Raw genomic sequence first — 24,109 nt, 5'->3', positions numbered from 1 at the left:
TCCTCCAATCTTCTTGTTGTGACAGATTTAAAACATGTATGCTATATATACTTGGTTTTTCAAGGGTTAGTTGTGATAATTCCAGTGTAATATCTGTCCTAGAGGTAGCCAATTTAGATAATACACTTGCTCTACTGTTTTCTTCTTTAGGTATATGCGTGATTTCAAAATGTTGGAAATGCTGTATTAAATCTTTTGCTGTAGATAAATATTGTTTTAAGAGAGGGTCCCTTACCTAGAAGTTACTATTTACCTGCTGAACAACCAGTAATGAGTCATAGTGAACCTTAAGGTGATGAATGTTAGCTTCTCTGGCGAGGCGTAGTCCTGCTAACAAAGCCTCATATTCGGATTGATTATTGCTTGCGTCAAATAGAAGTTTTATTGATTGTTCGGCGGAGACTCTTGTCTTGTCTTTAAGGATAAGGCTGGCCTCATAGCTGCCCTCGTTAGAGGCTCTGTCAATGTATAGCTCCCATGTGGAGAATATTTCTTTGCTTCTGGTGAACTCGACAATGAAATTGGCAAGGATTTGGGACTTTAATATTCCTCTCAGTTGGTATGAAATGTCATATTCCGAGAGTTCTACCGATCACTTGATTAGCCGTCCGGTAAGGTCAGGCCGTGTAAGTATTTGTCGTAGTGGTTAGTTTGTTCGTACTATGATCTCATGACACTGGAAGTAATGATAGAGGCATCGAGATGTGATTATGAGCGCGAATGCCAACTTTTCAATGGTTGGATACCGAGTTTTTGCATTTTGTAGTATTTTGCTGACGAAATATACTGGATGTTGTTCCTTGTTTGTTTCTGTTACAAGCACGGAACTAATAGCATAAATAGAAATGGAAAGATATAAATAAAGCGGTTTACCATTTGTGGGTTTATGCAGTATGGGTGGAGAAGCCAGAATGTTTTTAAAGTTGGTGAATGCTTGTTCGCACTCATTTGTCCATGTGAAGTTCTTGTTCTTCCGTGGGCTATTGAAAAAGTGGTATGATTTGGCCGCCGCTGTCGGCAGAAACCTTGATAATGTTGCTAGTCGTTCGGTCAATTGTTGTACTTCTTTGATTGTTGTAGGTGATTTCATTTGTATTATAGCTTGGCATTTCTCGGGATTTGCTTCAATTCCTCGTTGTGTCAGCACGAATCCCAGTAATCTACCTCCTTGAACCCCAAATGCACATTTTTCAAGATTCAAGCACATGTTGTATTTTCTGAGCTGCTGAAAGATTTCTAATAGATTGGCCTGATAAACTGTTGTGGATTCTGACTTGACAACCATATCATCTACATATACTTCCATATTTCTACCGATTTGATTTTGAAACATCTTGTCCATCAGCCTCTAGAATGTGGCATCTGCATTTTTAAGGCCGAAAAGCATCACTTTGTAATAAAAATTACCCTGGTCAGTTATAAATGCAGTCTTATCTTGGTCTGCAGGGTGCATTAGTATCTGATTATATCCTGAATAAGCGTGCATAAACTTAAAACTTTAAAACCTAAGGTGTTATCGACCAATTTATTGATGCATGACATTGGGTATGAGTCCTTCGGGCAAGCCTTGTTCAAATTCATAAAGTCCACACACATTCGTCATTTGCCTGAATTCTTCTTTAGCATGACCAGATTAGTTATCCACGATGTAAACCGGATCTCCTGTATGAAACGTGCACTGAATAGCTGTTGAGTTTCCTTAATGGCCACTTCTTTTCTTTCGTTGCCGAGATTACACTTCTTTTACCGTACAGGGCGAGCTATCGGGTCTAAAGAGAGTTTGTGGCACATGATGTTTGGATCAATCCCAGGCATATCCACATGGGTCCATGCAAATAGGTCAGCATTTTCTTGAAGTAATGCGATGAGTTTTTGTGTTTTCCCTGCCGTTAAAGCATAACCAATGTTAGTATATTGGGATTCGTCCTTGGTAAGGCTTACCTTTCGGAGGTCATCTGTTGGTATTGGTCGGTTATCTTCATCATGCCGAGGATTAAATTCGGTTATCTTCATCTAATTGAATGCTTGTTATAGGTTCTAATGCATACTAATTTCTTTTGTGCTGATGTTGGTTTTTGACCTTGTTATTATTGGGTGGAACTGTGTTGCACATGATGTACTCCCCCGTGAACTCCTTAAGCTTTTCCTTCACACTCTCCTTCAGCTTCGCTACACCATCGGCAACGAAATTCACTTGAAAGCACGATCCCCATCCCTTCTACTATGTAGAAAGGGAGCTTGTTAGTAGAGGGAGGGTAGTGACGGAGGAGGAGGGTGAGGTGATGGTGGACGAGATGGGGGAGTGGTGGAGGGCAGTAAGGGTGAAAATTATAAATGTAAGGTATGGGTAATAAGTAAATTCACACTTTACCAACGTTTTTTAGACGTTTAATGTCAATAGGGGCTTAATTGAAAAAAAAATTAAACGGCATAGGGACTCAATTAAAAAGAAAAAGAGTATAGGGATCTAATTGAAAATTTGGTAAAACTATAAAGAACTGCAGAGTAATTAAACCTAATAAAAATAAAATAGATTAATTACATTATTTTTATGCAATCTACTTTAAAATATTAAGAACACTTCATGACTAAAGTTTTACAATTTAAAGAGTAAACTACTAAAATAGTATCCAAAAGTTTATGTTGCTGACAAAAAGAATCTCAAAAGATGCTAACAACAAATAAGGTCTCAAAAGATTTAAAAACGCAACAAAAAGAACTAGATATTAAATATAAATAGGTAAAAAAGTCTTTAGAGATCAAATTTTGATGTAAATTTTTATAATCATTATTAGAAAAATAAAATTTTTTATCCTTAAAATTTGGTAATTTTTATGTCAAGTTAATTTTTCCAAAAAAGTTTTTCTTATTATGAATGACTATTGTTTTGAAAAATAAAAAGAAAAATCTTGAAATCAAATTTTGCTCCGAATCTTTTGTGCGGCTTCGTTCTAAATATTTATTTAAATATTGTCACAAAAATTCTGATCAAATAAATAAGTCATTTTTTAAATATAAATTTTTTTCTCACTTATAAAAAATGTAATAATGATTGGTTATTTTTGTCGATAACATCTTTTAGAGACCTTTTTTATGAACGGCTGAAATTTTCGAGTACCAAATTAATAGTTAACCATATTTTAAAAGGTGAATGCTATCATACCCTCTCTAAAATAAAGGGTAAATTACCCCATGTGATATATATAATGTTTATAATTATAATTAAATTGAATATTAACCATAATAATTAGGTATGTGTTCTCTACTTTTCTTTCTCTCTCTTGTGATTATTTAAATTTAGTTTAGCACCACCAGTTTATGGTGGTGGTGGTGGCTATCACCGCCGGAGAAATTTCTTTGCGGTGAATTCACAAACCCATCAACAAGGTGCATACGTATTGAACTCGTTACACGTGGCAACATTTGTGCTATCGAGGTACGCAGAATCTCTGTTATATAGGCACAACTCCTTCCCAACCTCAGCGTACACCCACTGCGCCTCCTCCACCCTCTTCTGTATGGTGATAACATTCTCGGAGTTCACTATCCGTAAAACTTTTGTCCCATGAAAGTGATTAAATTCTTGTGCATAATTGCCACTTCATCTTGCAAATCCTATTGTCTGCAATTGAATTTGACTTGATCTCCACCTCATCGACAACAATGTCTTTAATCTCATGAGGATCCGAATCTACCATCCCTTAAAACTTGTATTTGACATCACCAACAACAATGTCTTTATTAATATAGATAATTGAAAAAAATCTTAAAATTGCAAAAATAAATTAATATTAGTAACCACGAACTATTAGATTATACTTTTATGTCTTTTTTATTAAAACCTTAATATGCATAACTATTTATAAGAATAAAATAATCAATAAATTTTTGAAAATTACACTTCAGACATATTAATCTCTGAAAAAAAAATATCAATTAAATTCTACACAATAACAAATATAGACACACTATATCCAAATTAGTTTCTATAATAATAGTAGAAATCTTATTTTGAATATAACTTGTGTATGTCTATTATCGATGATGAAAATTTTTTATTATTTTATTTTCTTCAAAGAGGCAAAGTATGTATTAGATGATTCCTGAATGTTTGAACTATTAAATGGTAATAATGACAATATATTTTTTTAAGTTTTTAAATAAGTGTGAAATAATTATTTTTTAATTTTATATATTAATTATTCCTTCATATATTATTTAATTTTAAAATTTATCCTCTATTTTTTAAATTATTATTTTATTACTTATTATCTATTTTATTTTACAACTCTATCATTAACAATTTAAAACTGTAAAAAAATAGAACATCCATCAATGATAACTTTAATTCTAGTTTGATATGTTCTATAAATACGATCATGAGTTCGATGTAGGAAACAACTTTAACTAATTTGATTTTTCAAACTCAAGTATTATATTGTAAAATTAAGATTCAATTTTTATTCTTCTTTTGAATTGAACTGTTACTGGAAGAAGAAGGATAAACAATGTGAATCATTTGAGAAGAATTTATATAATAAATAGTATGTTTGATCTGTTCAATAGCGTAAACAACCGAAACAAAGGGGGTCGCCTCATGAGTAGGATGAGCACGAGGAATTTTCGGAGGCGTCAATCAACCCCCTCTAGCCAAGACTACTCCAATGATCAATCTCCGAAAAGGAATCTATTTGGGGGCACAGAACTCAGACTCAGAGTCCAAAACCTCGAGAGGGAATTGGCGGCGAGAGATCGCTACAACCCTGAGAATAGCCAAAACACCTGTTCACACACAGATAGAGGCCCACTCGAGCCATTTTCGCACTCGGTCCCCGTTGAGGATATCGGAAGAATGACGGTATGACGGGGAGAAGGATGACGGGCACGACCAGACTAACGATCGCATCCAGTTCCTTCACTCACGAGACAAGTCGAGAAGCTGAGAACATAGGGAAAAGCGAAAAAGGAAACGCCAAGATCCTATGATGATCAGCGCCACCCCTTTCCACTCCTCTATCCTCAAAGTCCGGCTAACTTCGACAATCGACGAACATGAGGTATGATGGTACCAAAGACCCAAAAGAGCACATCATGACCTTTGAGGCTAAAATGAACCTGGAGGATGTGGGGAACGCGGTAAGGTGCCGCGCGTTCCTCGTGACCCTGGCAGGGCCAGCGATCCGTTGGTTCAATTCCCTCCCACAAGCTTCTATAACCGATTTCGCAGACATCTCTCAAAATTTTTGGCCTAATTCACCACCTGGATTGCCAAGGCAAAGCACCCGATCAACCTCTTGGGGATAACACAACGGGTTGGCGAGCCCATGAGAAAGTATCTAGACCGCTTTAATGATGAATGTTTAAAGATTGATGGCCTTACAGACTCTGTGGCCAGCTTGTGCCTCACTAACGGCCTAGTAAACGGATACTTCTAGAAACATTTAACCACCAAGCCTGTTTGGACAATACAGGAGATACAATGCATGACAAGAGAGCACATAAACGATGAGGAGGTCAGCTAGGTGGTAGCCGGCAACAAACGACAGCTAGCTGCCCCACCCTCCCATCAGGCCAGCAACCCAGAAAGGTCAACAGACGCGCCAAGAGAGATGGCATCTGGGAGGCCATTTAAACCCTTTCCCTAGATAGGGATGTTTACAAATTATACTCCCTTAACCACCCCAATAGTGGAAGTATTCTAGCATATCACGTATAAAGGCATTCTGCCCAAACCGAGGCAATTGAAAGGCCAGACCGGAGAAAATAGGAATCTTTATTGTGACTACTACAAGGGCTTCGAACACGAGACACAAATTGCTTTGTCCTGAAGGATGCACTAGAAAAATCTATCCAAGAAGGAAAATTGTGCAATTCATCCAAGAACTAAGAGAAAAAGAAACGGAGCGTTCCGAAGAGGACCGTGGTCGGGCTGTCAAGTCGAAGCAAGACTCTCTGGAGAACCCGGACACAACCCTAATAGTAGTAGTGAATATGTTTGTCGGCAGGAATGCCCCACCAAAGTCGAAGTCCGTGACAAGGAAAGATGCCAAGATACTTGCCGTTGCAATGAGGGAGAGTCTTTTCCCCAAAGAGCTCCCTGAAATTTCATTTGGCCCCAGAGACCAGTAGTGCGACGACCTCATGGAGGATCCGCCATTGGTGGTTACGGCGAGAATCGGGACAGGTTTGGTCAAGAGAATCTTAGTTGACGCAGGGGCAGACTCAAACATCATGTTCCGAAACGTGTTCGACGCCCTGGGACTAAAGGAAAGCGACCTCAAGGACCACCGCCACAACATCATGGGTTAGGCGATAACTACATCAAGCTGGACGGGCCGATCTGCATTGGTTCCAATGCAAGTAGGAAGTCTGCAATGGTTGAGTTCGTAGTCCTGAAGGATTCCACGGCGTACAATGTCATCCTTGGGAGAAGAACCATCATCGACCTCCTAGCGGACATTTGCACGAAATTCTTAACAATGAAGTTTGTCGCGGATGATAGGTCGGTAGGGACGATCCGAGGAGATCTGGAGATGGTCATCGCTTGTGATAACGCCAGCTTGTCCCTACAAAAGAGGTCCAAGGAAGTAGCTGGCGTGTTCTTGGAAAACTTGGACGCAAGGATCAAGAAGCACCCAAGGCCCGAACCCCAGGGTGACCTGGAAAAATTCTGGGTAAGGGAGACAAAAGACAAATTCACATTTGTGAATCGCAACCTACCCTACGAACTGAAAGGACCTCTGATCAAAGCCATCCGAGCTAACGGAAACCTCTTCCCCTGGACTCCAACGGACTAGCATGATAATGGCAGAAAATAAAGCAAAATAATGCAAACAAGTGGCCACTTACCAGCAAAGATGAATGCAGAAGGTTGCAGGGAGCAGACAGTGGTGATTACAGGTGTAAAGAGAAATCCATGAGAGAGGATAGAGAGGATAATCGCAGAAAAAGACAAGGACGCAAACGGTGATGGCAGTTTTGGAAAATGAAGGATGGTAAGCAGTTACAAGAATAAGGAAAGAAGAAAATGAAATTGATGATATGAAGTAGGGGTGGTAACTGCTACTAAGGAAGATGAAACGCAGAAAGACATGGGTATAATGGACTTTTTCGTGATCTTTCAAATCACTTAAAGTGCATTTAATGCTTTGGCCATGGTAATCGAAGCGACACCTTTGAGTAACGGTTGGGGACAACTCCCACACGCAAGGAAAGCGTTGGAGGTGTGAGCCCCAACGACGAGACCGTGTTGGGCCAAGACTGCTTTTCACGAGAACACGGGCTAAGCTAATGCACCAGTCATGAGTTTCGCACCTTGACGCATTTGAGGTACTATTCTGGTCCAACCCAACGAGAACCGGAGGTCCACCAAGCGGACCCATGACCTGGTCGTACGACAAGATGTGCATCACGTGACACGATCTCATCAAAGGAGATTTAAATAGCTGGCGGAAGCTTCTAAGGAGCTGAGCCTGAGCAGGAGGGCCCACCCGAACGGATAGGGATAAAGGAGAAAGACTTACGCTCTGCCCAAGTACGTCACCATACCCTAACCTAGCCGCCTAGTCATATGGACGCTAACTTAAGCATTGGAGTGTCCTTGCAGGTGGCTCCACCCGCTAACCATCCGACGACTCGCTGGAATAGTCGCCCACCTCAGGACTCGCATTCAGGTCCCGGACTTTACTCTTAACGACCCCTCATCAACCAGCTCAACGAGCTCAAGAACAGTTTGTAAACAATTGATTGATGTAAAAGGAAAATATTTTCATTCTCTAGTCGATTGATTACTTGATTGGAAAAATCAATTATTTTTTTGCAAGTTGTAATAGAGAAAGAATTTCCATTATATTCTCTAACCAATCGATTACTTGAATGGAAAAATTGATTGTGTTTCTGCAAAATGCGATTTTTTTTACTATTAAGAACGCATACCTAGCAATTGATAAACGATGATCAGGGTCGTTGCAATAAATCGATAGTCACAGTGAGTCAGAAACAATTATAATTATAGAATTGGACAATTGAGAGAGATATTGATGATAGATTATGAAATTATTAATCTTAGAATTAAGAAAATTTAAGATTAAAGTTTTAAACTCAAAGTAAAATTGAGAAAGTAATCAAAGATAATACTAATAGAACATCAAATTGTTAGTGATAGAGTTATAAAGATACTATAGATAATGAATAATAAAATAATAATTTATAAAATTAGGATAGATTTTAAAATTAAATAATATATGAAATATTAATTAATAAATAAAATTAAAGAATTGCTATTTGATAGTTTTATAGCTCCATGTCCCCACCACTCATGTGAAGCCTTGTGTAAGTCGCTACACATGACCTTTATTTGTTGCTTAAAGGTCCCCGAGCGTGCTACAAAAAAACGAATGTTTCATCAAACAAATTTTCAATTGTGTTATTCCTCAATATAAATTCTAAATGCTCTCAAAACTTTTAAATTTTATAAATGCTAAGTCTTTCTTGAACCAAAATATAAACTTGGGAGGAGGGGATGGCAATAGGAGAGATAAAAAAGGATATTAAAATTAATCTGATTATTCTTTCACAAATTTAAACTCTATTTTAAGATTTATGATTAGATAGTAAATTGCTGACACTTATTTATACAAACTGGTAAGTTAACCATTAAATCAACTCAAATTAATTACATGGCCCCATGTTCTAAAGCACGCCCCATGTGCAACCTTTTCATTTGCCCTTCCCTTTCTTTTAGACTCTCATGCCAAATTGCCAAACCTTTCTTTTTCAGTTTTTATTTTAAGGGCAAGCCATTAGACAAACTTTTGGTTTAAATGCATTTTATACATTACACACACACTACAAATTAAACATCTCCATGTAGTTGCTGGTTGTTAATGTATAACCCATTGTTGAAATAGTAAAATCCTACAGAAAAGTTGCGAAGTAGAGCTCTTTAAGAACAAAGGTGTGTTTGAGTTTAATGATTTTCGATTGAGTTTTAGTTAAAGGCATGTAGTTTGGATGAGGTTTGCTAGAGTTGAAGGCAAAATTAGTACTAGACTTGGTTCAAATTTTAGTTAGTTTTATAGTTTTGATGTGCTTTTGAAGGCATAACCTTAGTAGTCAAGAATCTTTATGTAGCTTTGGAGAAACAGCTTAAATTCTATCTTTCCCCGCATCTTTATTAAGATAGATAATTGCAAAAAATAAATAAATAATAAGTAACGACGAACTATTAGATTATACTTTTATAACTTATTTATTAAAAAGTTAACATGCACAAGTACTGATAATATAATTAATATAACACGCTAGATTACATATAATAACGTATTATTAAGTTTTCTTTGTCCTCTCAGAAAGTCCAACTTTTAGTGTTTGATGAGCATAATTTGATTAATATTATGCTCCACCATTAGGATCACAATCTTGGCTTTGAAGCATTTCAACGACTTGGCTCATGGTAGGCCTTTGTTCATTGTCCTCTTCTATGCAATCCAATGCCACTCTAGCCAAAATTTCCATCTTATTCTCATCATAATTTGACCCTAGTGCAGAATCCATTATTTGCTCCACCCAAGATGCACATTCTCTCTTTTTCTCTCTCACCCATGTTACTAGCCTCCCATTGTATGGTTCGTCTCCATTAATTGCTTGAATATCTGATGCTGGATTCTTTCCGGTTATCATCTCCAAGAGAACAATTCCATAGCTATAAACATCCACTTTGGAAGTAACTGCTAGGTTGAAAACCCACTCAGGCGCCATATACCCTCTAGTTCCTCTTATCATTGAGAAATTGCGATCGTTGTTGAGAACATCCCTGTTCAATAACTTGGACAATCCAAAATCTGCAACCTTGGGTTGATAATTTGAATCCAGGAGAATATTTTGAGGTTTTATATCACAATGCAAAATCCATTCCAAGCATTCTTCATGTAAATATGCCAAACCTCTTGCTGTTCCGAGAGCGATGTTATACCTCTTGCTCCAATCAAGTGTATTGGATGAGAGGTTATCTGCCAAAGAACCATTTTCCATGTACTCGTACACCAATAGCCGATGCTTTCCCTCGGCGCAATAACCCCACATTTCAATCAAGTTCATGTGGTTGAGCCTTCCAATGATGCTCACTTCAGCAAGGAATTCACCTTCTCCTTGCATAGCATCATTGAGTTTCTTTACAGCAGCAATTCTTTGATCCGACAAAATAGCTTTGTATACAATACCTCCTGCACCCCTTCCAATCTCTTGGCTGAATCCTTTTGTGGCCTTTTTTAGCTCAGAATAGCTAAATTTTCTAAATCCCACAGTTGCAAGATGATGGCCATGTGGATCTATGCTAGAATTGTGCTGGCTCCTGATTAAGAACAAAACAACAAAGACGCAAGCCGCTTCAAGAACTCCAATTGCAGTGGCAAACCACAAAAGGAAGCTCACAAAACGGCTTACATGCTTTTTTGAATACTCTCTATGAATTTTCACAGAACAATCACTGTTTCTGATGACAGAGTCTTCATAGCTGGTGGGAAAGCTCTTCCCTTTGGGCACTTTCAAGTAGGTTATAGTTCCTGCGGCTCCTGGAAAATGTCCGTTGAGCAATTGTGTTTTTGTATAGCACTTGAACACGCCCGCACCATTGTCGTATGAATACTGAAATCCTTTGCAATTAGAATTATTCAAGCACAAACTTTCACAATGAGTGTAGGTAGAATTGGGCAAGTAATAGGCGTCATAGCCATAGAACTCAACTTGGCCCAGTTCCAAGAAAGTTACCTTACTTTCATTAGATGTAGCAGCAAATATGGATTCACACCCATAAGACCAATCACTTTGATTCTTTACTTTGTATCCAGGAACACATGAGCACTTCCTTCCCTTTTTAAGATCAAATCTGCAAACACTATTAGCACCACAAATCCCATGAATGGTGCAACTGTCAGAAATGGCTTGCAATGAGACGTACCATTTTTGGGATAGATCTTGGCTATACACTCGAAGATTTCCATCATGATCGATTGTCAACCTTCTAGGCAGCACCGCGCCATAATCAGATGTTCTTTTATTATAATTATCCGATGAATCAAAAGCTCCAAGAGGATTTAGCACCGCAATTCTGCTACTATTGTAAGTAAACCTTCCAGCTTGCCAAACTGTGATCGCAGGAGAGGGCCAATAAGTGCTTGACACATCAGGGCCATCATAAACAAGGGTGAGAACGTTTCCATCATCAAAGGAGAACTTATAGAAACCAGAGGAATGGTTACTCTCTGTTCTTGAAGAAACTAATTGTGTACTTCTGGTGAGATGTTGTCCGGGAAGAAGAGTGTCCGTTGGGAAATCAAAACTTTGCCACAGAATATGTCCTCCTGGCAGCTCTCGTAGAACAAGATTGCCATCATTTCCGAGACGTAACTCGGTTGGAACATTTGACTCCGTCTCAGTAGACCATACTTGGAACTGACCTGCATCTACCAAAGCAAGATTGCCGGTGTGCAAGAGAGAAAGCTTTGAGCGCTTTCCATTGACAGGTTGGTCGCGATTTGCCATCCAAACAACGGTAGGAGTTGTAATGTTTTGGGAATCAGGCCTTGTAGTGAACCATATTGCGAAGGAGAAGGCATTACCACCGACTTCAAAGAAGCCGGCGGAGAACATGCCATTTTCTGAAACAATGATATCTTGTTCAGCTTTCTCCACTGAGAGAGAGGAGAAGCCTTTGTTCAGTGCATCTAAAGAAGATGAGAATTGAAATGAAAAATACAAGACTAGAAGAAATAACATTAAGGCTGAGGAAGCCATGTTCATGCTATGTAAGCTATAGAGAAAGCTTATGAACGGGTTTTATCAACTATAAATAAAACTATTGGTGGCTGACTCTGGATGATTTAGTGGTGTATATATAGTCAAATAGGTGCTTGTTTTGTGAAGGTGGCTAATTACAATTAATGCGTACCTGTAGATAAAGAATATTTTTAAAGTTTTATGAAATAGATTAAAAGAATTTTTTGTGAAATAATTAAAAAACATTTCTTTATTTAAAAATGAGTCAAATGGCTATTTTAATCATTTTATAATTAATAATAATTACATTTTATTATTAATTACTATATAATATAATTTTAAAAAATAAATTAAAAATAAATATTCATACAAATATGTGATCTACGGATTTTCTTATTTATTCTTCTTTTTGTAATACTAATAGGTATTATTATAGCCAGTGATTCAAAAAATTTCAGGAGTGGAGGTAAAAATATATATACTAAAATAAAATTTTGTTAAATATTATTAATTATATGGAGATATAAAACTTAAAAAGAGTTAATAAACACTTTTATTTTTAAAATATTATTTATTATATATAATTTATAAAAAAATATTTTTTTTTATTTTTAAAATTTGAACTTAAAATATTTTAATTAAATTATAGATAACTTATTATTCCAACTAATTTTTTATACACATTTAATAATAAAAGACTGAATTAATAGACACATTAACGCCTAATGATACACTAGTACTTATAATTTGAAACTAGAATTATATATAAATACTAGAAAAATTAAATATGTATATGAAAAGTATGTTTATATAAAATAATAAAAACATAATTTATAATTTTTTCTTTCTTTCTTTTTAAAATAATTAAATTTGTTATATATTTTTTAATTTAATTTTGATATAATGTTAGACGAAAGATTTTATGTATTTGTTTAATTATATATTGTAATTAAAATATTTTTTATTATTATTTCTAAAAATAAAAAATATATTCTAAATTAGTAAATTAATCAATTCATTTTAAAATTTTATATGTAATATAGGTACATATAATAGAACAAAAGATAAAAAATAAGTAATAAGGATGAATAAATTGAGAATAAAATAAAATATATAAAGTCATGAAGAAAATAAAACATTAGATTAATATCTAAATTATAATTGTATGAATTAAAATTTGTAATTGAAAATATCAAAAAGAAAAACAATGATATTAGAATATACATAGAGTTATGGAGAGTTATATAAAAAAGATAAAAAATAAAAAATTTATTTTTTGATAAAGAGATGATCACTAGACAATGAATAGAAAAAAAGATTAAAAATACAAAAATAAAAAGAGGATTTAAAGAAATAAAGAAATGACGATACAAAAACTAAATTTGATTAGATTAAATAATAGTTAAAATGATAGAAAAATAAAAAATAAATTTAAAATTTTAGCTAATTGAATTTAATTTATTTATAACAAAAACATTTAAAATTTAAAATAAAAATACATTATATATAACTAAATTTAAAAAAAAATAAAAAATAAAAACATAGTAGAAGAAAAATGGATCCTCTCTAATATTTTTAACATTTGAAGAAATGTAGTGTGATCTCTTACCATTAATTTTAGAAGTGAGGTTAAAATTAAATATAAGAGAGAGAATAATAAAAAATAAGAGATCATAATTGACACTATTTAATTTTTTCTTCGTTGGAGAGGATCCACTCCCCATTAGGAACAAGTGCCCCCCTCATTATTATTACTGGGTCCCTGAGTATAGCCACCGGACTGGAGTATTCACACTGAAATATTGAAGATATTTTGACTTCATTCGAAAATTGAAGATAATATGGTATTTTCCTCTTCCCTGTTTTGCACGTTTGCACCTGCCTCTTATTAGAGCAATGGGTTCTGTCATTATTGTTTGAAAAGAAATCTCAGAAATAAATTATCTATATATTGGAGAATGATGATGAGAACGACGAAGATAGTAAACTGCACAGAAACTACGCTTAAATAATATTTTAATTTTGGTGAAATATGTGAATTTTGATTTATGTCTATACTCCTACCTTGTCTAGCTATAAAAGGCAATGACGTACTTCAGTCCTCCTAGCCAGCCACTCGTCAAAGTAAACTCTTTATGGTCTTCATCCTCTCATCAAATGCCTCTAGAAATATTTTTTGGTTCGTTTGTACCGTTAAAAGAGATATTTTTAAAAATAGAAAACTATTTTTTATTTAAAAATATTTATAAAAGCAATTTTTATTAAATAAAAAGCAATTAACCCATTTGAACATGATTATAGACATAAGTAAAAAAAAATTATTTTACATAACAATGTATTTTTTTTAAAATAGCAAGTATAACTATTATTATATATTATTTATTAGTACAAAATAAAATAATTACATGATTTTTTAATAAAAAATTTTAGCTATGTTATTTTCTCAATGATAATTTAATTAAAGTATTTTATTCTAACAATAGTGGAACCAATTTGGAGTTTTACTTGTGCCATAATCAATTGACTAGCAGCAACTTACCATACAAAATATCAAATCCTAAAAGTTAATAAATTTCTCTCTATAAATTAAATTCTATACGATTCTTTTCGTTTGTTTTCTCCCTTTAATTTATACATGTTATGTTATATTCGTCAATTTATCTTTAATTTTTATTGATTAAGCATTTTTTGTAATTTTAATTTTATAAATTTATATTTATTTAAATAAAAACTTAAATTGAACTTAAAAGTTCAATTCATATCTTACTTATTTAGTGAAACTAAATATATAGTTTTAAATTTGAAATTATGTTGGGAATAAGTAGTATGACCACAATCCAATCAATCACGTGTCAAATAATTTGTTATTGTTATTATATTAAAATGTTAATATAATAAGGTCCTTGATTAAATTTATAGATTTATCATTGTGATAGCGATCATAATATTGAGAGATAAATCTTTTATAATTTAATCTAAATTGTTCTTGGTCATAGGATTATTAAAAAGGACATTAATAATCCGGAAAGATCAATATATATATAATGGTCTTCATTGGATGAAGATTAATAGATCTCATTTATTAAATTATATATATAGATGATGCATATAGAGATATGACCATTGAACTGACTCACTTTGAGAATTCCTAATGGTTATAATTACCGTATATTTGTCAATAGGATATTCTCAAGATGAACACAGTAATAGAGTTTCCTTTGACCTGCGACTGTCATAGTAATTAACAATGTATTTATTATACTTTGATTCCGGACACCTAATACCCTAGGGTGCTAGTTGAATGGATATTGGGTATGATTTAAATACTTGTAGAATTAATGATTAGTCAATAAGGAATCTGTCAACTCTCGGTAAAGAGTTTGAATTCTATGATTATAATGACTGAGATGAATAAAACCTTGGCCAAGGGGATTGAATGAATGAAGAAATGAGTTTCTTAGGTCATTCACATTTCATTATAATAATGGTAACAAGTTAGAGTTTGACAATTAAACCATACTCTAAAGATTAACCAAGAGCTGGAAAGTTGGAAGGAATTATACTTTGTTCTTCTGAGGTTCATAGTAAAAATATATTACTTCATACTATCGGATCGTTGAGGAGTGTTTCTAGACGCCAACCTTGATTAGTGAATTTAGTATGACTAATTTACTACCCGCTTAGTATTGAACTTATGGGGTCACACACTAACGAGTGTTCTAACCTTTGCTATAGAATTATTTAATTATTATTTTGATTTGATCAAATAAATAATTATATTAATTCAAATGGAATATTATTATATTCTTTGCTAGCACCAAGAATATAATAATAGTATGATAATTGAGAATATTAAATGAAATTTGAGAATAATTAGTTATTCTATTTGTAAATTTCGATGAGATCCTAACTGATTCTATATCAAATTGAGTTATGATATGATTCATAAAATTTGAATGATTCAGATTTAGAATTTCAAGATATGATTTAAATTTGAATTGAGATTCAAATTTAAAATCAGTAATAAATCTCATACTATATATATGTATGTATGCCAAGAGTAGAGGAAAGTGACATATGAAAATAAAACACAAGGGTTTTATTCATTTGCCTCTACACACATAAATGTATGTGAGCCTAATTCTTGGAGAAGAATTTTATGGCATGCAAAGAGTTGCAAGAGGTTTCTCAATTTAGATCAGATGTCCATTGGTCAAGGAGTTGACAGCAAATGTTGGTGTCGGTGTGGATACGCGTAGCGCCTTCGTACCATCGAAGGAGAAAAGAGATTTTTACTAGCGTACTCAGGTATTCAGATATGATCTACTATATATTTATTATTGGAATAAGGTTTAAGCACAAAAATAGATCTTTAAGGATTACTTTATTTTCTTCCGCTGCGTGTGTTATGAACACATGGTAATCCTTCAGTGGTATTAGAGCTTTGGCTTTTTTGTGTTTAAATTTTTATTCCTATTTTCTTAAATTTGTGAATTAATAGGATTAATTCAAATTTTTTTTAAGCATGCGATGCAGTTATTTCCATTGAGATGGTTTTCTAATAAATTAATAGTTAATTTATTTTAATTATTTAATTGTGATTAAATTATCATTCTTTTAATATAAAAGTTATATTTATAATCAAATATTTTGTTTGATTTTATTTATATATTAAATTTTATTGTGATTTTGATCACAACAAAAGGAATAAGATGTAAAATATCTTTTGTTTGTTTCTTATATATATAAGTGTATATATAAAGGTCAAATTTGATTTGATAATTTTTTAAGGCTAAACGTTAGTACATGAAAAATCAAATTTTGATTTGATTGATGTGTTTTGAACACTATGATTTTAGAAATGATTTTTCTAATGTTCTTGATTATAAAGAGCGGCCTGACAACCAGGAGTTTTATTTTCAAGATAATAATTAGTGTATACATTTGATGTATTAAGGATTTAATTTTATATTTTTACCTACACAACCTGAGTATAAAAATTTAATCTAAGAATACTAATAAAAATTCTCTAACAATAGAGATAAGTCCTAAAAGTTAGGATATTGTCAAAAATAAATTTATCTCTTGTTTACAAGGAACGACCTAACAACCAGGAGACTTGTAATCACGGATAGAATTTATTGATGTATATGATGATGCATAAGGAGAATTAATTTTATACTTGAACCTAGACAACCTAGGGGTATAAAATATAATTCAGTTAAATAATTGTCTGACAACCAGATAATTATTTGGGATTATAATTGTATGGGATACAATTTAATCATATTTATTTGGAATAGTTATGAGTAACAACTTGACAACCAAGATACTCATTCACGATTCTAAATAATTTTTTTTCCAGAAATATAAATTTCTTGATTTACTTTCATATTTTAAATTTTTAAATATGTCCATCTTTCGTATGGCATACTTGAAAGTAATAAATTGGCTATACATTGAGAATTGTTCTTATGTATAAAAGGGTTATTATGGACATGATAATCCTATTGAAATAATATTCTCCAATAAATTTGGTTATGGAATGGTTAGAAGTTGTGAAGAATTTGGAATATTGCTTTACTGCAACATGGGTTGTTTTGACAACTATGAGTTCTAATTTCAAAGACAATCTACTATTTATTATTAAACATCTTGAGAAGATGTATGATGCCCAAAGCAAGATAGTACGACTATCAAAGATTTTATTTAAACTAGTGGGAGTATTGGGCAATATATTTTGAATTAAACAACTTTAGAAGTTGAAATGCCGTTAGACAAATGGCTGTTGCGAAAATTGTTCTTATAAGCATTTTTTGAGATTTATTTTGTTACCAACAATTTATAATTAGTCTTAATATGATTAAGGTTTGTGGTCTTTTTGGAAAAGCTCAATATGAGTATTGAGGATGCGTATCAAAATTGCTCTTAAGGGTTGGTTTGACCAATAATAAAGATACTAAGTATTTTTATTATAAGAGTTTAAAGTAAAATCTCTAATATCTAATTGATATTCTATTAAATAAAAAATGAGATTCTCTCCGTGCATAAATACTAGTACTCTATGTACTCCATCATGTTTAAGAAACATGAAATTTGATTTAGTTGAATATCACTATTTGTTAAATATTTAGACTACATTTTAGAAATGTGGCTAAATTAACAAATTTCTCACTAAATCAATTTTTTACCCATATGAGATATGGAAAAGGCATAAGCTGAAACTCAAGAATATTAGAGTTTGTAGATGTCTTATATGTGTTAAGAGATTGCACAACAATAGACTTGATATTAGGTCTGATAAATGAGATTTATTGGTTACTCTAGAGAAATAATGAGATTATTTTTATCACTCTTCTTATGACAAAGTGTCTGTGATAAGAGGTTAAACTCCTTTTTAGAAAAGGGATTCCATCTTAAAGAAAGAGTGGGAGTACAATTAAAAAGAGGATATACTTTCTCAATAGAGGATATATCACTCAATAGAGGATATACTTTCTCTTGAAAGTATAAAAAGTTTGATCGTTAAACTAACTTTTCGAAAAAGTAGCCTATTTGTATAATGATACAATTCTATAAAGATAGATCTAATGGTTACTTAGATTTTTTATAATCATGTTCAATAAGGATTGTCCTTAAAATGAAATTATGCACTATTGTAGTGGAAGATTTCATGTTTTGAGAAAATGTGATATTTATTATACACTGCAAACATGCTCAAGAGCAAAGGTGTTTAAGGTTAAAAAAGTTTTGATAAACACAAATGTGCATTGAAAAATTATACACATGATTGATTGGCTCTAGTGCAAGTGGGAGATTATTGTGATAATAGTATGCCCAAGATCCAATCCATCATGATTGGCTCTCGTGCAAGTGGGAGATTGTTGGGAATAAGTAGTATGACCACAATCCAATCAATCACGTGTCAAATAATTTGTTATTGTTATTATATTAAAATGTTAATATAATAAGATCCTTGATTAAATTTATAGATTTATCATTATGATAGCGATCATAATATTGAGAGATAAATCTTTTATAATTTAATCTAAATTGTTCTTGGTCATAGGATTATTAAAAAGGACATTAATAATCCGGAAAGATCAATATATATATATATAATGGTCTTCATTGGATGAAGATTAATAGATCTCATTTATTAAATTATATATATAGATGATGCATATAGAGATATGACCATTGAACTGACTCACTTTGAGAATTCCTAATGGTTATAATTACCGTATATTTGTCAATAGGATATTCTCAAGATGAACACAGTAATAGAGTTTCCTTTGACCTGCGACTGTCATAGTAATTAACAATGTATTTATTATACTTTGATTCCGGACACCTAATACCCTAGGGTGCTAGTTGAATGGATATTGGGTATGATTTAAATACTTGTAGAATTAATGATTAGTCAATAAGGAATCCGTCAACTCTCGGTAAAGAGTTTGAGCTCTATGATTATAATGACTGAGATGAATAAAACCTTGGCCAAGGGGATTGAATGAATGAAGAAATGAGTTTCTTAGGTCATTCATAGTTCATTATAATAATGGTAACAAGTTAGAGTTTGACAATTAAACCATACTCTAAAGATTAACCAAGAGCTGGAAAGTTGGAAGGAATTATACTTTGTTCTTCTGAGGTTCATAGTAAAAATATATTACTTCATACTATCTGGTCGTTGAGGAGTGTTGCTAGACGCCAACCTTGATTAGTGAATTTAGTATGACTAATTTACTACACGCTTAGTATTGAACCTATGGGGTCACACACTAACGAGTGTTCTAACCTTTGCTATAAAATTATTTAATTATTATTTTGATTTGATCAAATAAATAATTATATTAATTCAAATGGAATATTATTATATTCTTTGCTAGCACCAAGAATATAATAATAGTATGATAATTGAGAATATTAAATGAAATTTGAGAATAATTAGTTATTCTATTTCTAAATTTGGATGAGATCCTAACTGATTCTGTATCAAATTGAGTTATGATATGATTCATAAAATTTGAATGATTCAGATTTAGAATTTCAAGATATGATTTAAATTTGAATTGAGATTCAAATTTAAAATCAGTAACAAATCTCATACTATATATATGTATGTATGCCAAGAGTAGAAGAAAGTGACATATGAGAATAAAACACAAGGGTTTTATTCATTTGCCTCTACACACATAAATGTATGTGAGCCTAATTCTTGGAGAAAAATTTTATGGCATGCAAAGAGTTGCAAGAGGTTTCTCAATTTAGATCAGATGTCCATTGGTCAAGGAGTTGACAGCAAATGTTGGTCTCGGTGTGGATACGCATAGCGCCTTCGTACCATCGAAGGAGAAAAGAGATTTTTACTAGCGTACTCAGGTATTCAGATCTGATCTACTATATATTTATTATTAGAATAAAGTTTAAGCACAAAAATAGATCTTTAAGGATTACTTTATTTTCTTCCGCTGCGTGTGTTATGAACACATGGTAATCCTTCAAATTAAATCAATTCTATTTTTAGTGACCAAATAAAATATAAATATATCAGTCTAGCTACACATCTAAATCTTTTTTATAACTAAGTCCAATCAAGTTGGCCAAAACTCAATAAAAACCATTTTTATTACACCAGTGTATACACACGCACTTCACTAACGCAAACATATCCTTCTTCGTCTTCGCGTTCCTTCTTCTTCTTTGTGTTATTCCTCTTTCTTCTTCGCATTCCTCCTTCTTCGTCTTCACATTCCTTCTTCTTCTTCTTCTTCTTCGTGTTTTTCCTTCTTCTTCTTCGTGTTCCTCCTTCTTCTTCGTTGCGTTCATTCTTTTTCTCATGTTTTCTCTCAATCGTTGTTCTGTTATTGCTGCTGTTGTTGCTGCGTTTTTTCTTTTCCTCCTTAGTTTAATTAAGGTTCATATGGATTCAGAAATGAAGTCAATGTGTTTTTATTGATGATTGAGTCTTTTTGACTGCTTGTTCAAATCTAAACTAATTTCGGTTCATTTGTGTATTAATTGAGGTTCATCTGTGCTGCTGATAAGTATTGACCAAATTTTTTATTCTTTAAGTAATTTCGGTTCATTTCTTAGTTCAATTGAGGTTCATTGGGATCCAGAAATAGATTGGATGTGTTTTTGTTGATGATTGAGTCTTTTTAATTACTTGTTCAAAATTGAACTAATTTCGCTTCATTTGTGTGTTAATTGAAGTTCATTTGATGCTGCTTTTAAATATTGACCAAATTTTTATTATTTTAATTTCTTCAAAAAGGCAAAGTATGTATTAGATGATTCCTGAATGTTTGAACTATTAAATGGTACTAATAACAATATATTTTTTAAGTTTTTAAATAAGTGTGAAATAATTATTTTTTTAATTTTATATATTAATTATTCCTTCATATATTATTTAATTTTAAAATTTATCCTTTATTTTTTAAATTATTATTTTATTACTTATCATCTATTTTATTTTACAACTCTATCATTAACAATTTAAAACTGTAAAAAAATAGAACATCCATCAATGATAACCTTAATTATAATTTGATATGTTCTATAAATACGATCATGAGTTCGACGTAGGAAACAACTTTAACTAATTTGATTTTTCAAACTCAAGTATTATATTGTAAAATTAAGATTCAATTTTTATTCTTCTTTTGAATTGAACTGTTACTGGAAGAAGAAGGATAAACAATGTGAATCATTTGAGAAGAATTTATATAATAAATAGTATGTTTGATATGTTCAATGGTGTAAACAACCGAAACATCTTTCAATCAATTGGTCGTTGTATGTATCAAACAAAGCATCGATTCTAAAGATATCAAAATAATTGTTTTCTTCAGCCAATCAATTGGATCCCTGCCAATCAATTGGATAGACAATAAAAATTCATCGACTAGAAGAACAATTGAACTTTTGCTTGTTGTGTTCTGGCCCAACCCAACGGGAACCGCAGGTCCACCAAGCGGACCCATGACCCGGCCGTACGACAAGATGCACATCACGTGACACGATCTCATCAAGTGAGATCTGAACAGTTGGAAGAAGTTTCTAAGGGGTTGGGCCTGAGAAGGAAGGCCCACCCGAATGAATAGGGATAAAGGAGAGGGACCTCCCCTTCTCCCAAGGTATGTCACCATACCCTACACTAGCTGCCTAGTCGTACGGACGGTAACTTAAGCATTGGAGTGTCCTTGCAGGTGGCTCCACTTACGCGACCATCTGACGAATCGGTGGAATAGTCGCTCGCCTCAAAAATTGCATTCAGGTCCCGACCTTCACTCCCAATGACCCCTCATCAACCGGTTCAACGAGCTCATGAACAATGGTGTCGTCTGTAGGAACCTGACGTGAGTCGGGGATAGAGGCTTTCCTCTGCCCAGAAGACGAGCTAGGAGAAAGTGAAGACAACGAGCACAAAGGGGTTCACCTCATGAGTAGGATGAGCACGAGGACTGCCCATAGGCGCCAGTCAACTCCATCTAGCTAAGACTACTCCAATGATCAATCCCCGAAAAGGCATCCATTTGGGGGTACAAACAGCGACAACTCTCGGATCATGCAAGAACTTAGACAAAGGGTCCAAAACCTCGAGAGGGAATTAGCGGCGAGAGATCGCTATAACCCTGAGAATATCCAAAACACCTGTTCACGCACAGATAGAGGCCCACTTGAGCAATTTTCCCACTCGGTCCCCGTTGAGAATATCGGAAGAATGACGTTATGACGGGGAGAAGGATGACGAGCACGACCAGACTAATGGTCGCATCCAGTTCCTTTACTCACGAGACAGTCGAGAAGCTGAGAACATAGGGAAAAGCGGAAAAGGAAATGCCAAGATTCTATGATGATCAGCGCCAACCCTTTCCACTCCTCTATCCTCAAAGACCGGCTAACTTCGACAAGCCGAGGAACATGAACCAAAGACCCAAAAGAGCACACCATGACCTTTGAGGCCAAAATGAACCTGGAGGGTGTGGGGAACGCGGTAAGGTGCCGCGCGTTCCCCGTGACCCTGGCAGGGCTAGCGATCCATTGGTTCAATTCCCTCTCGCAAGGTTCTATAACTGATTTCGCAAACATCTCTCGAAAATTTCTGGCCTAATTCACCACCTAGATTGCCAAGGCAAAGCACCCGATCAACCTCTTGGGGATAACACAACGGGTTGGCGAGCCCATGAAAAAGTATCTAAACCGCTTTAATGATGAATGTTTAAAGATTGATGGCCTCACAGATTTCGTGGCCAGCTTGTGCCTTACTAATGGCCTAGTAAACGAATACTTCTAGAAACACTTAACCACCAAGCCTGTTTGGACAATGCAAGAGATACAATGCATGGCAAGAGAGTACATAAACGACGAGGAGGTCAGCCAGGTGGTAGCCGGCAACAAACGGCAGCTAGCTGCCCCACCCTCCCATCAGGCTGGCAACCCGGAAAGGTCAACGGACACGCCAAGAGAGATGGCGTCTGGGAGGCCATTTGAACCCTTTCCCTGGATAGGGAAGTTTACAAATTATACTCCCCTAACCACCCCAATAGTGGAAGTATTCTAGCATATCACGTATAAAGGCATTCTGCCCAAACCGAGGCAATTGAAAGGCCAGATCGGAGAAAATAGGAACCTTTATTGTGACTACTACAAGGGCTTCGAACACGAGACACAAATTACTTTGACCTAAAGGATGCACTAGAAAAATCTATCCAAGAAGAAAAATTGAATGAATTTTTGCGGTTCATCCGAGAACCAAGAAGAAAAGAAAGGGAGCGTTCCGAAGAGGACCGTGATCGGGCTGTCAAGCCGAAGCAAGACTCTCTGGAGAACCCAGACACAACGCCAATAGTAGTAGTGAATATGTTTGTCGGTAGGAATGCCCCACCAAAGTCGAAGTCTGCGACAAGGAAAGATGCCAAGATACTTGTTGTTGCAACGAAGGAGAGTCTTTCCCCCAAAGAGCTCCCCGAAATTTCATTTGGCCCCGGAGACCAGTGGTGCAACAACCTCATGGAGGATCCGCCATGGGTGGTTACGGCGAGAATCGGGACGGGTTTGGTCAAGTGAATCTTAGTTGATGCAGAGCCAGACTCGAACATCATGTTCCGAAACGTGTTCGACGCCCTGGGATTAAAGGAAAGCGACCTCAAGAACCACCGCCATAGCATCGTGGGGTTAGGCGATAACTACATCAAGCCGGACAACTCCGCTATCCTACCGATCTGCATTGGTTCGAATGCAAGTAGGAAGTCTGCAATGGTTAAGTTTGTAGTCTTAAAGGATTCCACGGCGTACAACGTCATCCTTGGGAGAAGAACTGATG

At 34.3% G+C, this 24,109-nt stretch overlaps 1 protein-coding gene across 2 annotated transcripts; it reads right to left on the bottom strand.

Moving 5' to 3' along the window:
• Positions 1-9,123: 9,123 nt before the first annotated feature.
• LOC107625486 (putative receptor protein kinase ZmPK1) lies at positions 9,124-11,884 on the bottom strand. 2 transcript variants are annotated; one of them, XM_016328135.3, is made up of 2 exons: positions 10,768-11,884; positions 9,124-10,644 (listed from the first exon to the last, which is right to left on the bottom strand). In XM_016328135.3, the coding sequence occupies exons 1-2, from the start codon at positions 11,797-11,799 to the stop codon at positions 9,394-9,396; spliced, it is 2,283 nt and encodes a 760-aa protein (XP_016183621.1). In that variant the 5' UTR covers positions 11,800-11,884; the 3' UTR covers positions 9,124-9,393. The 2 variants fall into 2 exon arrangements, with proteins under 2 accessions (XP_016183621.1, XP_088359636.1); XM_088503510.1 differs by having other exon boundaries at positions 9,124-11,871.
• Between the last annotated feature and the right edge of the window lie 12,225 nt (positions 11,885-24,109).

Source organism: Arachis ipaensis, chromosome B2, assembly GCF_059453495.1.
Source record: "Arachis ipaensis isolate K30076 ecotype BB chromosome B2, ASM5945349v1, whole genome shotgun sequence".
Taxonomy (NCBI): domain Eukaryota; kingdom Viridiplantae; phylum Streptophyta; class Magnoliopsida; order Fabales; family Fabaceae; genus Arachis; species Arachis ipaensis.
The sequence above is the reverse complement of the archived record's forward strand: the minus strand, read 5'-3'. Positions and strand labels throughout refer to the sequence as shown.

What these genes read in the sequence shown, in the direction of transcription:
- LOC107625486 (XM_088503510.1), bottom strand. Translation starts at nt 11,799, where the DNA reads ATGAACATGGCTTCCTCAGCCTTAATGTTATTTCTTCTAGTCTTGTAT.